Here is a 21381-nt window from a genome sequence, read left to right on the forward strand (position 1 = left end):
AGCCCACCCTTCCACCGCCTCACTCTTTCCACTCACCCTCTGACGCAAGGGGTGGGAAGGCAAGGCCAGTAGGGCTGGGTAGAACGAGGAAAAGCGAAGAGGGTGGGGTGGAGCGCTCAGGATAGATGCAAGGATTTATGTTGCACCAAGTAAAGTTATATTTATGATATGGCATTTGTAACGCGCCTATACACAAGTGTTTTCTGTCCCCCTCCTCCTTTCATTGAGAAGACTTTATATTTGCAGGGACAAAGCGGCACCTTTGGCACCCTCTACAGGTGGCACCGGCTTGTAGTTGCCTGTGTACCACCAACTCTTTGCTCTTCCTTGCTTCTTTAAACACTGCTCTATAAAGGCCCAGTGGCTAAGCAATTGCCAATTTAGCCGTCCACCTTGGAAACTGGCTCACTCTAGCAAGCAGGAATGTTTATGACCATCTGGTCATCTGCAAGCCTGCCACGTTCCAGTTATTTTTTTCTGCTATCTTTTTCTAGTGCCAAGAAGCAATTATGTTTTAAGGAAATACGGACCTAGAAAACAACAGGACAGTAGCAAACCAGGATCGCAATCTTAGTAAGAATCATTTAAAAGAACAGGCACAAGAGTAAGTGGGACTGCAGAAGCGGTCACAGATTCACCAGTTTGATTGGTGGAGGAGAGAGTGCTTTCCAGTTGGGGACATCAGACAGAAGGAAGAGGTGGAGACTACAGTTAAGTACAGGGAGGCTATGCTATGGCTGAGTCAGGGTCCCAACATAATAGGGCCTCCGACTTCAAGATGGTGTCTCTCCTTATTGCTGCAGGTCCACAGTAAATCATTAACCCAATACTCGGAAGACCTGATCTGCAGGAGAACAAAATCAAACCAATCCCCGGCTCCCACCGCTGACTGGTCCTAGGCGGACCCGGTCAACTCAATGTCTCAATTTCCCCATAGACTAGAGCAGAGGTATTCAAACTGTGGCGTGCTCCCTACCCCCTCCACCTGCCCCGGTAACCCAGCCTGAGAGGAAGGTGTATCCCATTGCTGGTCGCCTGAAACATGACATGGAGGTGAAAGGCTCTGTATGCTTTTGCTGGTCCCCTGAAATATCCTGTTCTAGAGGTGAAAGGCTCTGCATCAATGTAGCAATCTCACAATCTAATCTTGTTCTTTAAGTGGCTCATTTTCAATTCAGAAATGTATCCAATCCAAAAGGTGTTATGCTTTGTATCTCTGTGGTTGTCCCAGGGAGTAGGTGCTTCTGCATGCTCACACTGAACCAATGTGGCATCCGTTATCATAAGCAAAAATACACTGTATCTATATGACACTCTACCGAATAATCTAACTCTTAAAGTAAAATGCTTGGCATCCCTGTGCCAATACCCTGAACAACAGTCTTTAAGATGAAAGGCTATGCATCTATCTGCCAATCCCCTAAACCATATACAGTCCTTGTGGTGAAAAGATATGTATCCCTGTCCCCCCCAGAACAATAAAGTCCTAAGAATGAAAGGCTCTGCCTCCCTGTATAAGTCAAATGACCAAAACAACATTTAGGGTGATGGTCTCTGTTGCCCCTGAGACAATCAGTCGAACGATGCAGACCATGAGGTGAAAGGCTTTATATGTCTGTGTCAGACTCCTGACAATCCAGTGCTCAAGGAAAACGCTCTAAAGGCATGTCCAAACTCCCTTACAATACAGTCCTTAAGATCAAAGGCTCTCTATCCCTATGTCACTGAAGCTACCCATGCAGACATTAGGGTGAATGGATCATTATCTCTGTGCCAATCCCCTGAACATTGCAATCCTTCAGATGTTAGTAATCCATGTGCTGGGAGAGGGGTGGGGCGACCCCATGGACTGTGGTGGGAGCCGGATGGTTGGAGCCATGGCACAGTGGTGGGATCAGGGTGGGGAGAGCCCAGGGTATGTGGTGGGGTGGGGAGAGCCCTGGGACTGGGTAAGGAGTGCAATGAGGGATCCCAGAGACTGATGGGGGCAGGTAGGGGAGCCCAGGCACTATACTGGGAGTAGGGTGCGGCGACGGCACGCAATAGTTCATAGCCATTTAGACTTAATGTCATTTGGCATTTTTGGAGGAGCCTGGCCTGACCATATTTTGCTCAGTGGGGGCACAGGCAAAAAAAGTTTGAAGACCACTTGGCTGGAGTATAAAAAGAGGCTGGGTGAGGACCAAAGTTTGTGACTTTAGAGGGAGGTTGGAGAAGCAGATTTGTCTAGAGTATTTAAAAGAAGGATGAAAGAAGGTGTGAGCAAGAGGTTGGAGCCGGCATTGAGAAACATCGAGTAAGATGATGGCAGGAATACGAGGGAAAGGGTGAGCTAGATAGATCAAGGAGAACATGAGAAGCAGAAACTGAGGGAGAAGTTTGTGTTGGAAGAGGGAGAGATTAAGAAGAAAAGAAGCAGATGTGTGTGAAGGTCGGGTCAGTATCGGCAAAGACAGCAAAAGAAAGTAAGGAGGAGAGAGGGAGACTTCTGATAGGCAGTGGAAAAGAGTTCTGAGAAATTAAGGGAAGACACAGTCTTCAGGCTGGCAAGGACGACTCTTGCCCACAGCATGCTAGCAGTTCTGACCCTGATACTGGTTGATCGAAAGAGACAGAGTTAGCCTAGCGGTTGGCTGGGCACCAATAACCCAGGGACCCTTAAAGGAATAGAAATGTTAGAAAAAGAAAAGCGATCGAAGAAAAAGAAAAGAGCCATCTGTTCCCAATTGGGGGAGGACGCGTGCCATGGCATATTGCTAGGCTCATCTAGGATGGAGGCTGAAAGAAAACAGACTTTAGGCTGTGTTATTCATCACCCACCCCCTTTTGACGTTAGCCTGCCAGGGCAACGAGATATGCATACCTCCCTTGGCTTGTGATGAAAATCACTACAGCTTGTAAATCCACCTGGGACAGACAGGGAAGAAATCAACTGTAAACTGGACGTTGAGCCACAAACACATGGAGGGCGAGCTACTATTAATAATCGAGACAGAGGGTCTGGGACTCTTGGGGACCACAAGAACTGGGAGTAATTCTGAAACATTCAGGGGGATTCAACCCTGAACAGTTGTACCTTATGGAACTGGGAATCAGGACCCAGGTCAGACTTTTGTACATTCGCCTGTTGGCATCACTTGCTTGCGTTTCCCTTGAACCTTTATACCATTATGTGGAGTTTATCATTGTTTTGTTGTAGCCCCTCCTGATTATACCAATAGCTTTACGACAACTTGAGTTTTGACTAAAGAAAGATACATTTTTTTAACCTGTTCGTCTTGAACCATTGCTGATCCTTGGCCTGTGACAGATGTAATGAAAAAATCCTTAAATAAATGTAGCTGCATGTGGGTCCTATCAACCATTCCCAATATTCATACAATATTGGGTCCTGCCGGTAAACTTTCATCACTGGACCTGTGACGTCCTGCTACAATTCAGAACTTCCTCCCCATTTTCCTGCCTCAAGCACCTGGACTCCTCTAATCTCAGTCAAGCGAACTTGCACCATCTGACTCTTTTAGCCCCTCCCGGCTGTCTCACACCACTGACTCGAGTCCACCTTTGAACCATCTCCATTTGGTCTCCCCAACTTGATTCCCCAGTACCTACTCCCCCTGACCCTATGCGATCTGTCATTTCTTCCTTCCACTTCTCCCCCTTCCCCCTCTCCCCTCCTTCCCCTCTACTCCTCTCTACTCCTCTCCTTTCTCCTCTCCTCGCTCCTCTTGATGCCTAGTCCCCTCCACTATCCGCTTCCCCGCTCTCTTAGCCACCCTCCTTCCCTTTCTCACCGTCCCTACCTTCTCTACCCTCCCACTTCCAACCATGCTGACCTCATCAATACTGCTCTCTGGAATGCCAGATCCATCTGTAATAAAACCGCTGCGACACTCTATCTATTCTTTCGTCTTAACCTTCATTTCCTCTGCCTAACGGAAAGCTGGATTCCCCCTCATAATACCTCTGTCCCAGCTTCCCCAATGACCTCTTCCTCCATACTCCATGCCCCTCTGGGCGCGGTGGAGGCGTCGCTCTCCTGTACAACTCCAAATACACCTCCTCCTCCTCCTCATCCCCATCTCTTCACACCTTCCCTTCCTTTGAATTCCTCTACAAATCATTCTCCTCTCCCCACCCTATTTCCTTCCTGATCATCTATCGTCCCCCTGGCCCTCTCTCCTCCTTCTTTGAAGACCTGGATCACCTCCTCTCACTTATTTCTCCCTCCCCCTCTCCTCTAACTGTGCGTGGCGATCTTAACATCCATCTTCCTTCTCCCCCCAATCTTCTCCCCTCCTCTCTATACTTGACTCCTACCTCCTCTCCCCCTTCCTTCTTCCCCTACTCACTCCTCTGGTTCCACTCTTGACCTCATCTTCAACTCCTCCTATCCCTCCTCCCCTGTCTGCTCTCTCCCTGTCTAGCTCTCTGACCATGCATTACTCTAGTTCTCCCTTTCTCCTCGCTCATCTTCCACTATTACTAATCCCTCAGCTCCAATCTACTCACGTCGTGACCTGCATGATTTCGACACTACCCCCTTCTCTGACACCTGCTCTTCGTCCCCTTCATCTCACCATGACTTTGCACTACTCTCTTCTGATGATGCTCTCTCCTCTCATCTTCCATCTCCACTGCCCTTAACCATCTCTATCCCCTTTCTCTCTTCCGCCCCAGTCAGAAACCTTCTCAACCCTGGCTTACCTCCCATCTTCGTTCTATGCGGCGCCTTCTCAGGCGTCTTGAAAGACTTTGGCTCAAAACTCCCTTGCTTTCTAATCAAACCTCTTAACTTCTCTTACCATGCACTTTACAACTCTTGCCTTGCTATGGCCAAATCCTTCTACTACTCTAACCTTCTACAGTCTCAAGCCTCACATCCTCGTCGGATTTTTCAAACTCTTTCCCTCCTCCTCTCTCCTCCCTCTCCCGACCCCTCATCTAATTCCACACTTTCTCCCTCTGACTTCGCCAACTACTTTTCCTCCAAAATCATCACACTCAGGCAAAAAATTAACTCCCTCTCCGACTCCCTCTCTTCTCCTCCCCCCTCTCCTCCTTCTTCCAGCATGTCTGTTTTCTCATCTGTTTCCCCTTCCGAAGTCTTCTCCCTTCTATCCAAAGCCCACCCCACAGCCGCCCCCTCTGACCCTCTCCGTTCTCATCCCTAAAATTTACCCTATTCTTATCCCTTACCACTTTCTTCAACTCCTGCCTCTCCTCATCTATCTTTCCCTCTGCTTTCAAACATGCAACGATCATTCCTATTCTTAAGAAACCCTCTGCTGATCCACTGCTCACTGGCAGCTACAGACCTATCTCTCTTCTGCCTTTCCTTTCTAAACTCCTTGAACGCCTCGCCTACTCTCAACTCTCTTCCTTTGTCTCGACTTCCTCTCTCCTTCCTCCTTTCCAATCTGGCTTCCGTCCCAAACATTCCACTGAAACTGCTCTCACCTCGATTCTCAACTCGCTCCTCTCTGCTCGCCATGCAAAGCAATCCTCCATACTTATTCTCCTTGATCTCTCTGCCGCTTTTGACACTGTCGATCATCCTCTCCTGCTCCACACTCTCTCCTCCTTGGGGTTCAAAGGCCCTGTTCTAAAATGGCTATCCTCTTACCTTTCCTCTCGTTCCTTTGCTGTTTCATGGGGAGGCCAGACCTCTCCTTCCTTCCCCATTATTTACGGTGTTCCTCAAGGCTCTGTACTTGGCCCTTTCCTCTTCTCTCTCTATACCTCCCTCATTGCCCCTGTCATCTCCTCTTTTGGTATCTCCCATCATTTCTATGTGGACACCCAACTCTTTCTCCTCCTTCACACCTGACCGCCACCTTAAACTCTCCTCTTGTCTCACAGCCATCAAGAACTGGATGTCCTCCTGCTTTCTCTCACTTAACAATGATAAAACCGAAGTCCTTTTCTTCCCCGCTAACCCTCTTCCCCCCTCACTCTCCTCCCCCGTTTATCCACTTTCCTCCTTCCAATCTCCATATCTCCACTCATGCTCGCAATGGAGGTGTTCTTTTTGACTCCTCTCTCACCTTCTCGCAACACATTTCACCCACCTCCCGCTCCTGCAGATACCACCTCTACAATATTCGCAAAATCCGTCCCTCCCTCACATTCCATGCTACCAAACTCCTAATCTCCTCACTCATCTTTTCCCACCTCTTCTACTGCTCCTCTATAATTTTTGGTCTTCCCTCATCTCAGCTTGCCCCTCTTAAATCTATATACCACTCTGCCATTCGAACCCTCTGTCTCCTTACCTCCCATGACTCCATTTCCTCTTCGCTCTCTCGACTAGGCTGGCTACCTTTCTACCTACAACTAAAATTCCACTTTCTCTGCCTTGTATTCAAATCCCTTCATGGTCTTGCCCCTCCTTATCTCTCCTCCCTTCTCTCCTTCTACTCCCCCTCTCACTCCCTTCGTTCCGCTGACCACTTCCTTCTCTCTGTACCTCCTTCCCCCCTGTGCTTCCTCCCGGTTCCGCTCTTTCCAACTTCTTGCATTGGAACTCCCTCCCCCTCTCAATCCGCCCTTCCACTACCCTCATCTCATTTCGCACTTCCCTTAAATCCTTCCTCCTCCAATCCCCACCTTGAAGCCTCCCCTGCCCTCTCTACTCCCCCCTCTTTCCCCTCTTCTAATCCCTCCCCTCCCTTACCACCTTCCCTTTCTATTTTACACTCTCTCTCTCCCTTCCTTCTACACTCACTCAATCCTTCACCGCCCCTCCCTTTACTCTCCTGTTCCCACTCCACTTCTCCCCCCTCTCAGTCAATTGCTCTTTGCACTGTTTTGTTGTTGAATGATTCAAGTTGCCACTTTGCTCACATTGTTATGTTGTTGTTATTACTCTGTATTTTGTTGTTCCATTGTACAGCGCCTTGGTGTAAAGTGCTCGATAAATAAATAAATCAATCAATTCCCAATGGTCTAGACCAACTTTACCTAAAAGAGATTAAAAGTCTCTGAAACGCTTGCAACCATACACGCTTCTTGGGTTTCTTTTTCAAATACATCTGTCTTTTTATGAAAAAAAGAGAACACAAAAAAACAAGGTAGCAGATGCTTATTGTAAACCGTGAGCATTTTACATATATACGTTGCATCATTTACCAAGTAAACCGCAATATTCCCCATTGTTAGATAAGAGACAACTTTTGGCAACCTTTCCTCTATAGTTTCTATGGACCCCCAAAATTGTTTGCTTTATTTTTTAACCTGTTCTGACTTTTAAAGAGAAGGAAAGCCTTCAATTCCCCTGCAAGTTGCTCATTAGTTATGGGGAAACTGATCAAACCCTCAAACTATCAGTTCTGGGATGCATTGTTTCCCTTTTGAACTCTTGTACCTTTACCTTTTAACATTGCACTCAGCATCTTACAATGCAGTGCAACAGGGATACCTTTGAATCACCCTAGCATTTTATACTTGAGATTTTTGGGTTAATTTTGTATGTGCTTAAAGACAAGCTGGTGGCAGCAATTATAGTTGTAGCTTTTTTGGTTATTTCTAGTGTGCACATTTGTGTTTCCCGTGTATGGCTGCTAAACGGGACTAGTGTCCTAAAACGGCCAGACCATAAGATTTGTGCTTGTACTTTTGCCATATTGCTGTTTGGCCTTCCTCCTGCCTTGCCACAAATCCCATTTACGGTCATGTAGTTGTCTGGTAAAGCTGCAGCTTTCGCAGGCTAGTGATTCCTTTGTGTGTGTGGCATAGGTGGTGCCAGTGAGACTAGGTGTGTGGGCATGAGTGAAACCAATAGTTAACCCTGATTGGACAACTACTGGCAATTTGAATGGTGCAGATCCTTACCATTGGTGGGCTTGGACTTGCTTCCAGACTGGGTTTTAGATAGGAAAAGGACTCCTGCAGGCATTTCTTCAGATACGCTTTGGAGACAAGAATCCCTTGTAAAAGAATATCTGACTGTAGATCCAAAGAAGACCCCCGAAGAGACCCAGCATCCCTCCTTGCGTCTGGCCCGGTGAGGCCCTGTTGGACTACCTGATCTGCAAAGTCTCTGTGCAGTGCTTCAACCCCTGGACTCGTGGAACCAACCAGTCTCGACGTGTTCGAAAGATCAGGCTGTCCCGAGCCTTTGGAAGTGTCCACGGAACACCCAGTGAACTGTCTAGCTCTCCAGTGGGCTACCTCGCTAGAGCAGTTGCCGTTCCACGTTTGCAGCCGGAACTTGGTTGTCACCAGCTTATTGTATAAATCAGCCACAAGGGATCCTGTCCTGGAAGAACTTCTACAACTGTGACTGGAGGGACACCTGCCATCGTCTGTGTGCAGTGGCCGCAGCTTGAACTCGCCTTTCCCTGTCCTGTGAAGTGTCCTGAAGAGGGCTGCATTGTTGAATCTTGCATTCCTCCATCGCCAAGGGTCGCTCTCTGCTCCTGGACCCGACGGGAAGAATCCTTGCACCGGCAGCTCCTGGGCACCTCTCACCAGAATAAACAGCTGGAAATCCAACCTCCAGCAACCCCCAATCGAACAATCCAGACATATGGAGGAATGTGAGATGGGGGTGGGGGAGAGAACGCGACAACGTATTTGTCACCCTATGTCCTCCATAGGATAACACTGAGAACACGTCTCTTTGTATCCTCCCATTCCACTGCTTTTTGGTTGTTGAACCGGAGTAGTACAATCCGAAAGATAAGAACACAATTTACGTAGTAACTTTGTTGCATCTCTTCTTTTGAACAATCACCAACACAAGTACTTACTTGCTACAGATACATTCTGGGGAGACGCACTGTGGCGCCTGTGACTTTTGGGCACAAAGCCCCACTCTTCTTAGGGATTACACTGCTGAGGTTAGAGAATATCACTTGTGACTTAGTTCCATCTTTACTGCATCACTTTGTTGATTTAAGTCATTAAATGCATTTTAAGAACCTATGGTGACTGTAGATATGTGTATTATTGAGCGTTGTGCAAGATCACCTGCTTGATTCATTTTTTAGTGTGTGTTTAAGGCCTTCAATAAATACTGCATTTTTATACATTCCTGTCTAAAGTAAATTATTGTGTGCTTCACTGTGGAGCCCTGACCCCACTCACGCTCTCCTGAGAATAGCCTTGAATGCTCTCCATTGCTACCTTGATTGGGTTTTGGCTAACAGTTCAGAATTCCTCTGTTCACTATAGCAAGGGTGGTCTCTTAAAATCTGTCCACCAGGCCAGATTTGAGAAATCCATCTGAACAGCCCCTCCCTTGCCAGGTCCTCTGCTGGTGGTGATGCATTTGCATCCTTAATCACTACACAACATATTTATTCTGGCATAATGTGTGCAGGACTGCGTGTCAAGGTCATTCGCTTGCCGATAGTCAATGGACATACCCTTATGATGCGCCTTCCTGCAGTAATAGCCATTTACATTGATAGGCAGTACTATTATGCATATATCCCTAGATGAAAAAAGAAAAGGATTCAACCTAGGAATCCTCCTGTGTTTGGCAGAAGCAGGCAGCTCTTGTTTGGATGAGGCTGGGGGGGAAGATTGCTGGAGGGTAGGGTTGCCAAAGATACTTTGGAGACCGGAGAAGGCGTAGAGGAGGAGCTGGAGAGGTGGCAACAGGAAAGAGAGGAACACAATCAAGGACCCAGTGAGGAAGTTAAGCCAGCAGTGGAATCGAAGGTGGAAGTAGGAAAAGGCGAAAAGAAAATCCAATTTGGGCCATATGAAGAAGAGGAAAGTATCCTCGAAACGCGTCGCCAATTGAATTGGACTCCATATGTATACATCTCTTTCTTCAGAAAAAATTATTTTTCGCTTTTTCCCCAAAAATTTTCTCTCCAAACTTGATGTGATCTTTTGATACAATTTGTGCTTCTTTATGTTGTAAATTTCATGTCGAAAGAATTGAACCACATTATTTGTGATATATAAAAAATGTTTTTGTATAATTTTGTCTATTGACATTTCCTTTTATGAAGTATTACTCCTTAAACATTCTGTTGATGTATAAAAATAACAGTATTGGACTTGATCCAAACTCCCAAAAGTGTGCAGGGGACGGGAGGATTCCTAGGTTGAATCCTTTTCTTTTTTCGTTTTATGTGTCGGGGTTTTGTGCCATGACTCCAGTTCCTCCCCAGCACCTAAAATTATCTGAATACAACTTCAAACAACCTAACAATCTTTATTGAACCAGGTGTGCACCTATACTCAACCTTTCTCTTTCTATATCCCTAGATGAGCCCTGTATACCTGTTGACTGATATGCTGTCATACATTAACCTATATCAACACTTCTTGGATTTCTATAGATGTGACTTAGATTTTAAGCAGCAACCATGCATCAAGAGGATCAAATATATAATGTTATTCTGTGGAACTGGGATTTATACGGCACACCAATGCCACTTGCAAGGTGCCCAGACACTCGGTTGACTCAATAAGTAAAAGGAAGTTGGTTGGGCTAGTGAGGAAGAAAGAAAATGCAACAAAGATTGCTTTGCCATCTGCGTTGATGCATGCATGCATGAAGGAGAATATGGGCTATTTTCATTGGACCAATATACAACTCAAATGTGTGATCTTTTGTTTTGCTTCTAGAGAGTACGTAAAACAAAATTATAATATGGATGTGGTCGATCCTTTTTACACGTGAAAATATTTTCTAACGTGTCTTTAGGAAAGTGTAAGAAAAATGAAAACCCCTGTAGGGAACACAGTAAAGAAAGACAAGAAATTCGATAGCACTTTGTGAAGGCATCATGAGTCAGACACAGACAAGAAGTTCAAGTTGTTCGACAAAGTTTTATTAACTTAAAAAGGAAGGGTGGATTAATGCCTAACTTGCCCTATGGTAAGGTGGGATTTCCCTTCCTAAAGAAAACTAGGATAGGCTGCATCAGGAAGTCCAAAGTAAAAGATCGGTCTGTGTCCAAAGAGCTACACTTGCCCTCGCAACTAACTGCATTCAATGTGCAGGGATGTCTGCGTAAAAAGGAATAGTGTTCAAATTGGAATCGGCCAAAAAGACAGATTAAAAGATTGAATGGAAGATTTGGCCTAATTTCGGTAGTTCAAAAATACTGAACGACCGAAAAGTTCTGCAGGAGTATCCCCCGCACCCTCGCTCACTATATTGTGAGTGGAGGTTGCAGGGGTGTCCCCCACAGCCGGTCCCAAAAAAAAAGGAAAAAGAAAAAGAAAGGACCCTGCGGCACCAGTTCACAATCACGGAAGTGAAAGGGAACATGCGTTGCAGGGAGACAGCGAGTCAGCATCAAGGTAAGTAGGGCGCTGGGGGTGTAGGCGGGGGCAGGGGCCAAGTCGGAAATGTTCAGGGGAGAAAAGACCCAAGGTTATTTCAGAAAAATAATCTTCAGTCTTTTCTCCCTCGAACATTTCCATCTCTGGCTTTCATCCCCAATCCTAAAAAGTAAAGTTCAGAGCTTCTTCTTATAGCTCTCTGGCTTGTAATCAGCTCCCCTCCTCCAAATTCAAAATAGTAAATCAAGCATAGGGCTCCCCTTCCCCAAGAGTTCAAATCTTCTGGCTTTCAAAACAACACGACTTCAAAACAAGCTTCTTTATGGGCGTTTTCAGCGGCTTTTCCATTCAGGGGTTCCTGGTCTAGGCGCAGTTGTCGGACCACACGATCCACCAACTACAGGCCACGCAACAGGTGCCCCTCCTTGACTGCTTTTCCATTAACACTAGTCCACTGCTTCTCCTCAGAAATTAGGCTTGTTTCATTTACCTGTGTCACACTCACCCGAGACTGTATTGTGGCTTGGCTTACCATCATGCACTTATATATTCTCTTGGCTCTTGTCAATGCCCATTTCCTTTTAACATACAGTTATTTGCACTTTCTTGGCTTGAACCAATGCTGGATTTCTCGTAGCCTGCACACAACTCTCTGTGCTCTCTTGGCTTTGCTAGCACTTGTTTTCAGTTAATGCAGTACATCGTTTCAATGCAGTTCACAAACTTCTTTCAGTAAAATTCACAAGCTTTCTTTCACTACTTTCAAGATGCCTGTGTGTTCCCAACTCGCCTTCATTTCGGTCAGTATTAAAAAACATCTTAACTTGCAGGGCACTGCACGTTTTCCATTTATAGTAATGTTCATAGCTTTATTTCTATGACCGCCTGCCAGTCCGGTGCTCACCCTCTCTGGTTTCACTCACCGGTCGGTTTTACGACTCCTCACTAGGCCCTTTGCCACCACGGGATTCCCACTCTCCGTGCGGTCCCTCGCGTCTTCTCCAAGTGGTCTTCTGTGGCTCGCGCACAGCCAGCAGTGCTGCCTTTGTGAAGCAGGACTCTCACAACTGTTTCCCTCAGTCCCACCGGCCCCTCCTTGCGGCTTGCCACCGGCCTCCAGGGTCCTGTACCTTTGCTTCCAGCTGCATACATTCTGCACTTTTCCACAGGTCTCGAGCGCTTCTCCTGCAACACCAGAGAGGTCTGCCGGCACCTAGCAGTTTGTGGGTATCCTCCCACATAGGATTCCATTTCTTTCGTGCCTGCAGCTTTCAAAGCTGCCGCCTCCATTCTCATACCAAAAAGGACTAGACCGCTCACCATCAAAGCAGCAGTCCTGAATTGCTCCTGTTGTCGCCGCCCTCCTCGTCCCAGTACTTGACTGGGGTTGTTGAAAGTGCGCTTTCACAAAGCTAAGATGTGTTCTGGGTGTCCTCTCCTTTTCCTCCAAGTACCATACTGGTGCAATTTGGGGAACACTTTAGGGGAATCACAGGGAAAGGGCTGACAAAAGCCTATAAAGGCTTGGGGGATGGAGGGTTTGTTTTGGAAGGGAAATTGGGGATATCATGTCTCACCTAAGGACGTCCTCTGCCCAAGTCTTCTCGACCCAGGTGATCCTCCCTCGCATATCCACCCCCAGGGTCCGGATCCAAAAGTGATGCCCTTTCCCTGGCCAACTGAGAAAATGTTACTGGGGCAAAAGAACTGAAGACACCCTCTGGTTCCTCACAACGTGTAGTAAAACTGGTTGAGAAACAATATTTTCTCTCTAGGCTGCTGTCATAGCAAAGAGCATGCTCTCATGCAGTGCTCTCAAGTTACCCTTGGCCATAGATGAGAAGACCATCCAGTGCAATTTTTTCCCCTTTGAATGCTGGAACTTATTTTTTGTTTCCCATTTCAAATTTAGAAAAATTGCAAGTACCAGAAATCCAAGAAAAAACAGTACTGGATAGCCTTCTGGCACATGGGCACAGGAAACTTGAGAGCTGTAACTGAAGTAATTCGTTGGCAGCTTGCGGTGCCTTAGAACTCACCAGTAAATAGCTTGCTGGCCCTACACATTACTAGATCAAGCCATATATGAATATATTAAAATATGTGATTGGCAAAACAGCTAGGCTCTGTTAATTTTTTTTTTTTTTTGGAAGCCCTATTGTTTGTATTACATGTTACTTGCTGTCCGTGCCCGCAAGCTTCCGGGTCATTAGGTGCGCTAAATAAATATACTAAAGTAAAGTAGGCGTGGTCTATTACTTACCTGACACAGTGTGGAAATAGTGTGCTAAACCAGCAGCTATTCAACACAATAGTTTAAACTGCTTCACAATGGTACAGTATAATACTGGCAGAATTAATTCTGCCAGCTAAGTCCAGATATATCAGTTGAAAAAAAGTAACAGGTGTCACCTGCTTATACATCAATCCTGACATACAGAGCGTTATCAGCATCGCTGAGCAAAACTGCATCTCTCTCTTACCGTAATATCCTGAACAATCTGTTGCACCAGAAGAGCATTCGGTATCATGTGAACTCGGAGATGCCCTTGTTGTAGCAGAAGACTAAGCAGCTTAGAAATAACAGGTAACTCTTGCAGGTGCAATCTGCTCACTTGAAAGCTCTGCAACGTCAGCCGTAGTACACGAGGGAGGGCAGAAAGAAATGAAACGCAGGTCCTCCAGAGCACATCCCTGCAGAGAAACAATACATTTTTGTGACATGGAAGAATACACACACTTCACTGTCCGGATTGTTTTCTCAGATAGCCAAAGAATAAGATCAATAGGCAGTAATCAAAGTTAAACAGACCCTTCACATTTTAGGGGCGGACAGAGGCAAAGAGAATGTGCAGCCACATATTTTAAATCTAGAAACATGCCACGCAGTACGGCAATTTAAAGACAATGCAGCATAACCAAGTTGCAGTGCAACTAGTCAATTGTGAAACAACTGTAATTTGTCCCTTTATATTCTTTATGCACATTTAGCAGTACACATTTTCCCATGTCAGATTTAGTTGGACTTGTAGTGCGATTTCCAATGCACAGAAAATACTTTTAGCAAACAAAGAAATGACACACACATTTGGAGAAAGAAATACAAAAATAGAATAGGTACTTGCACTGGCAGCTACATTTGGACCATAAGGCAACTTCTCAAACTTATTTTTTTGAAAAATGGGATGGAGGATGAGGCAGTGGGCAGTATGGTGGCAAGGCCAGAGTTAAGTCCTGTATAACCAAATGGCTTTCTGCTTTTCAGTAGCTGTAAAGACTAAAAACAAACTGGATGCAGGCGGACAGTGGGAAGGCAGATTTGTCATTTGAGTGCACCCTCCTCTTGTACATCTCTACATGACTTTTAAAGCTGCAGGAGTGATGTCCAAACGTATACATGCTGAAAATGCAACTTTTTCACTTTAAGCTCCAGACTGTCATACATCATGTTCCCACACCCGCTAGATTCCCCATAGCACGCCCGATTCCAACATTTTCCACCTTTAGTACATATGCAGGACGGGGGCCACGCGAGCAGCTTGGGGCCCGCAATCCTCGTTTATGGCATGGTACCTTTCATTACAGTGGAGGTCACAATCGGTCCCGATTGTATCCGTTCCTGCATAGGCAACTGCCGTGGCGTATTGGGTCAGGCGGTCACGTTCGTTTCCGGACCACGTGACAAGGAGGTCCCGATCACGTGACCATGTTTCGGGTCACGTGACAAGGAAACAGCGGGATAAAAGCCGATTTCTCGTGAGCGCACATTGCTTCACAGCTGTTTCTTTTCCGACTGTTTGACGCTCTCAACTCAAACCTTGATTCCTGGATAACTCCAACACGGAACTCGAAATACAGACTTCCTTTGTCTTCTTCTGATTTGGCACTTCTTATGGATCTCTGGCTATTTTGACTCAAGGACTGTCTTACCGGACCTCTTTGCTCTACCCTGGATTGATCTGCTCCTCTCACGAACTTACCTGAATCCACGTTTTTGCTCGGATCATTCCTATGGTTTTTTTGTTTCATCAAGGACCACGCCAACAATTGCAGGTGTGCCCAGTAACTGGTGTTCCACATACACAGCGGTGACCACCCCGGTTACCCTTCTAAGGTCACCATTGCCATCAACTTAGGGTGCTGCCCACGCAACTGTATCCCAGGTCACTGTGTGGTTAGCAGTGACCTTACTACTACACTTAGGTAAACCTCTTCCCTGACATTACCAACCCATTCCGTATACCGTTGCTGTGATTGTTTGTACTAATACTTGTTTGCCTTACATCAGCCTTGGGGTTTTCCAGTGTTACGTGGTTCCGGCATTCCAGCATCTCCCACCTGTGGCCTCAAGGATCACACAGTCATTTTATCTCTCCCTGTGTGGTACTTGGGGACGGAGGCCTCTCTAATCTTCACGACAATCAAGTCTTGACACAGACTCTGGCATCATACTTGCCTGTATTTCCCAGGTTCGAGGGAAAGCAGACAGTGCCAGAGATGTGCCAAAGCATACAAGATTATGGAGGAACAAATATGCTGATGACAGTCTCTAACTAAATGTTACACAATCAGGTGATGAAGAAAGCAAAGGTTCTTGGATAAAGGGTCAAAGGATTCAATGTCTTTGCAGCATTAGCAAGCAAACTAAGTTGTTCTAGCTATCAGACACCAACTGCTTTTTCTTTTGGTTTGCTTGAATGTCTGAGAGACACCAATACAAAAGAGGGAGCAATGATAGACAACATGATTTACCTCTTGGCAACCTCTCAGATCGCATATATCACACCTGTAACGAGGTCTGCAGTTACAGGCCCGGTGGTGCATGGTCAAAGAATGATCACAGAGATTGTATGTTACAAAGAAACCTGCCTTGGGCCATACAACTGGGAGTTAGAGTAAAAATTGCAACAGGAAAAACACAATGAGTGAAAGACCCAACAAACCAAAGGCTGCAAGTGGGATAGCCCCCACCTTGCAGCTATCCAAGACTCTCAATACATCCTACCAATCAGTTGCTGAGCCAGTCCCATACAAGCACAGCAGAGTTAGGGAGATTTAGGATGAAAGGCCTAAACTGTGACTCACATGAGTCCAGTCATTTTTGCTTTTCTCCATCACAGTTTACTGACCTTTTCTCTAGGGAGTCCTCGGCTGGAGCCTAACTGGTGACGTAACTCATGGTGTGTGTCACTGAAAGTTTCTAAGAAGCACGTCTCAGGGTGCCCCAAAGGTACCCTGATTGTTTCCCTGCCAGGTTGCACTGTTTGGCTCCTTGCGTTAACTTACCATCTGATGGCAGCTCCTCTGTGTTTAAGCTGCAGCAACCATTTTCTGATAAGGGAACACAGGTTTGTTTCCAGTAGGTCCATATTAAAATAGCGACCTACAATTAAAAGTCCAGTGAGACTCCACAATGTGTGCCACATATGGCCATGTCCTTCCTGAGACTCCAGGTTGGCAGCTCAGAGCAGCCATGCCGAAATCGTCCAGATGTATGAATCCGTATCCTGTGTGTTTGCCTGGGAAGGTTTGAATGTGCAACCAGTCTTGATTGGCTGGCTGGCAAATGCTTGTTTATTTGTGCTTGCGCTACTACCCAATGGATTTCTCAGCGCTCGACCACAGAAAGAACAATAAAAACAGAAGGCAGCTCCACTAAAACACAAAGGCTTTCACTTTTTTTCTACATTTAATTAAGGAATCGCTTTCTCCGATACAGTCGGAGACAGTTCCACAATGTAATACCTACAACGGTGCAAGAGCATCCTTAAGCTTTAGACTTCGTCCATCTTGGAGCTGCCAACGTATGGCACATTGTAGATCTCAGTGGTCTAAAGGTGACAGACCAGAGATCTCTTTTTTAGATAAGCGCGAGATTTACAATAAATTGTTTTGAGGATGGTAGTCAGAAGTTTAAATTTAATACGATAGGGAGCCAGTGTAATCTTCTCAGGAATGGGGACATACAATTTTGAGCATTCACCTTTGACCATGGCATTTTTTAAGGATTGTAATCTCCTGATGGCCTATTTTGTTAAGCCAGCAAAAAGACAACTGCTGTTGTCCAATTTTGCTTCTCTAATAGCGCTGACTAAAATGGTGCAGTTATCCTCTGAAATCAAAGGCCTTATCCGTTTTAAGATTATCAGATAAATGGGAGGCAAACAACATAGCAGAATTAAAAGAAATACGGAGGGACTTTGATCTAAAATGTGCACTGAACAGCCAGTTCATCAAGCACCATACATTTTGAAGGCTCCTTATGAATGATCTTAGCCGTTGGAATAAAAAGTATTTTTGTTTTGGATTGATCAAAGGAGAAGTTCTTTCAGAAATGTTATTGTTTCAAAATTCTGGCCATAAAAAAGTCAATATATACACATCTTTAAAAACAAAAAAAGTTCATATGATGAGTAGCAAATCAACAACACGGAAAACAGCACTAAGATTGGCAGGGACTTGTGTGGTCCAGTGGTGAAGGGGTAAGCCCCTTTCAGCCATGCGACCTGGGTTGGAGTTCCTGTCTGTCTTTTTCTGGTGTATCAAATTTTAAAAACAAAATTTGAAGCATTCAGAAAAAAAGACAGGCTGGGACTCTAACCCAAGTCACGTGGTTGAAAGGGCTAACCCTTTCACCACTGGACCACGCATGTCAAATCAGAGCAAGGCAAACACGCCCTGTTAAATAAACAAGATGTGTTTGCCTCGTTCAAAGACAGCCAGTCCTACGAATACCACACTAATACAGCAAACAAACCCCTTTCAGCAAGATTTTGCCGAAAAGGGCTTGTTTGCTGTATTTGGATGACATTCATTAGGACTGGCTGTCCTGTGAACGTGTCTGTGTTTCAATGCTCTGCCCTAGCAGCAGTAACAAGAGTGAGGTCCCTGGAGGGGACTCGTGATTGATTAATGTCGCCTGTTCAGAGAATTAAAGAAACGGATTACACTGTCTCTGCCTACAAAACTGATGCCTGCAAGGTATTAAAAAGCAGGACTTAACTTGTTACTTTACATATGAACATTTTTTAATAAACGATATGTATATGTATGTTTTATGGCCAACATTTTGAAACAACAACATTTTAGAGAGATTCTCCTTTAAGACCCAACCAGTTGGCTGACATCCATCTTGCAATTTCTGTAAATGCATCTCTGATAAAAGACACTATCCTCATATGAGCATGACACCCTTTTCAAACTGGAACACAACACCCTTTTCGATAAGTAGGTCATGCAATGGTGTGATGTACATGTTAAAGAGCAAGGTTGAGACACAAGAGCCCTGTGGCACTCCACAGTTTATGGTCTCTGGATACGAGAATCTGTCCTGAGAAACTGTCCCCCACTTTCACTCTAGACTTTCTGTTGATAAGGACCGATCTGAACCAGTCTACTGGAGGTTCAGTAAAAGCAGCCTTCTTTAATCTATTTAACAATATAGCATGGCCAAGAGTATCAAACGCTGGTGATCCAGCAGCATCAGCATACCCGTATTGCCTTCATCATTAATCTGGAGCAAGCTGTGCTTAACAACAAATAACGCCACTTCAGTCCCACGATAGGGCCTGAAACCAGATTGCCTATCTCCCAGTATCCCAGTGTCTTCAAGATGATGTTGCAGCTGTATTTCTGCTGCCTTATCCAGAATTTGTATCAGGAAAGAAAGGCACATTGCAGATTGGTCTCTGGTTTCCCAAATCTTCAGGATTCAGTGTCTGCTTTTTAAGCAGTGGTGTTATTCAGATCTGTCTCAGAGCCTTCTGAATAGAAGAATGAAAGGAATGATTCACAATCTTCATATTCATAGGAGCCAAAAAAAAAAAAAATCAACGCAGAATTTAACCACCTGGGAGTTACAAGGATCACCTATAGATTAGTGGGGTTCAGGCTCAAGACTATGCTTTTAGTCTCTTCTATGGAGATGCCCCAGAAGGCCATAGACTCGCTGTGATTACTCCCTAGCCCTTGCATGTTCCTATGGTCACTCCCTGCCTGCCTCTTCAAATTATTCAGCTTGTGTATATTGAGGGATTGGGGTATAGATGTTTCTGAGTTAGAGGCGCTGCTTGACTGAGATGAAAGCATACTATTCCTAATCTCACTTTTCAACCCTTAAAATGATATTTTCATTTGGTTGCACCAGTTTTCGTTTTCAGCCACTTTTGGTTTGTCTGAACTATCCCTTTTTCCTATAAAAATTTGAATATGGCCCTATTGGAGTTAGAGGCTTTTAATGTCCGTTTCGCCAGACACTTGTTTTGCCATACTGATTGCTGCCTAATATTTTGCTCTATGGTATTTCAGAGTCAAGGCACTGTGTGGATTAGGGTTCCATCTCCATTTATGTTGTAGCTGCCTAACTTTACTTTCATACCAACCAATACCTCATTAAACCATGTGTTTCCTTGGTGTTTTATCTTGAAGGCTATGTTCCACTCATTATGAGATGAGGCAATAGCAGGTTTAACTGGACAAGTAAAAATTATAAGGGCCTTATCAGTCCAGCCCATCCATAATGTTCTGTGGTTCTCCATGCTCAAATTGTGTGCAAACACCCAATCCAAAATCAAATGTTTGACTGATGCAGTGTGCCTGATCAGAGCTGGGCATGCCATTAGCCCCCAAGAACTGTAAGTATATGGAAAACTGAACCATACCTTTACCTTTGTCAAAAGCCGCAACTCACCCAAAGCAGCTGGAAGTGCTTTTTCAGAGCCTCGTAACTCTCTCGGAGATTGTCTGCAGTGTGGCTGTGGTGTGGGCTTCTCTAAATCTAGATGCCTGTGTGCCCTTCGTTTCCTGGCAACACGTGGCATTTCCAAGATGGCCGCCGCCTGTTCCCTCACCTTGAAGGCGCTCCAAGTGCCTCTTCACCCGCCGCCCCTCCTACTGATTGGCTGCTCCTGATTACATCTGGCCTATTGTGGGACCGGCAGGCTTTAGCCGCCCCCCTCTTAAAAGGCCCACATCTAAGGCCCTGTCCGTCCCTGTAAGCGCATTTATGTGCCCCGTGCCTAACTTTCCACCGGCCCGTGCCATCCCTACTTGTGCCTGCACGTGAGTACTGCTAATCAGTGGTTGCCCCAGGACCACCGATTTCACTTTCATTTTCTCTGCCTCTCAAGTTATCCTCCTTCCCGATGCTCCATTCTCTTGGTCGACTCTACATGCTGCCTTCACTCATTTCGACTCCACTGACTATCATCAACTACTATTCTGCCACAGCGCACTTTCTGTGCCTTTCCCCACCAATACTCTGCCTGTTTGTTTGAAAATGCACCCTTAGGTGTGCCTCCCTGCACCATAGAAAGTGATTGTTCGAAATTCGTACTTAGCTGTGCCTTTCTGCATAATTGAAAGTGACTGTTTGAAATGAGTACTTAGCTGTGCCTCCCTGCATCATTGAAAGTGACTGACCGTTGAAAATCGTTCTTAGCTGTGCCCGGTTGCTGCAGAGAAATGTGTTTATTCGTCTGAAATCCCCCACCCCTTGTCACCCTCTGTCCCCTACAATCCGTTTCCCCCCACTGCGCTTCTCCCCCCCGCAAACCACCTTCCTTGTGGATCAGTGCATCAGCCTGGTAAGTGTCCTCCCCGCCACTGCAGTAGCTATGTCACTATATCTCCTATCTTCTCCGTTTCCTATCCCTCGCCTATCACTAAATCTGTCCGGAAGAAACTTAAGAAGAACATATTGGGCTCCAACTCAGTTCTTCCTATTCCAGACACCTATTTCACGGCTTCTGCCAGGGAGACTCTCACAGGCATCCTCTTTGTCGTTCCCTCACCAGACCTATGGACCCGATACATGGTCGCCTTTCTCTCGCTTATCGCCTCTTCCACCATTAACGGTGGCACCTGCTGGGAGGTCCTCCTCGACCTCTTTGCCATTTCCAATGTCATCATAAATGTATCTGAATGGAGCCGTCATGGTTCAGGGTCCTCAGCCCAACCTTCTTCTGTTTGACAGGCTCCTACCCCACCTCTCAAACCTTACCTCACACCCTGAACAGGATCCCCTGCCTGCTGTGTCTTCCTCCTCTGCACAGGCTCCCTTGCCTGCTGTGTCTTCCTCGTCCGCTGCACTTGCTCCCTTGCCTTCTGTGTCTTCGTCCTCCGCTGCAC

General features: G+C 45.8%; 1 protein-coding gene across 1 annotated transcript in view; it reads right to left on the reverse strand.

Annotated features, from left to right (window-relative positions):
- Window positions 1-21381, reverse strand: part of TEX10 (testis expressed 10) — a 926719-nt gene that overhangs the window by 51268 nt on the left and 854070 nt on the right. Inside the window, exon 13 of the mRNA XM_069620605.1 lies at window positions 13737-13947. Within this exon, the coding sequence (XP_069476706.1) occupies window positions 13737-13947 (211 nt within the window). The remainder of the gene's footprint in view (window positions 1-13736; window positions 13948-21381) is intronic.

Source organism: Ambystoma mexicanum, chromosome 5q, assembly GCF_040938575.1.
Source record: "Ambystoma mexicanum isolate Mex_15411 chromosome 5q, UKY_AmexF1_1, whole genome shotgun sequence".
In the NCBI taxonomy this organism is placed as follows: Eukaryota; Metazoa; Chordata; class Amphibia; order Caudata; family Ambystomatidae; genus Ambystoma; species Ambystoma mexicanum.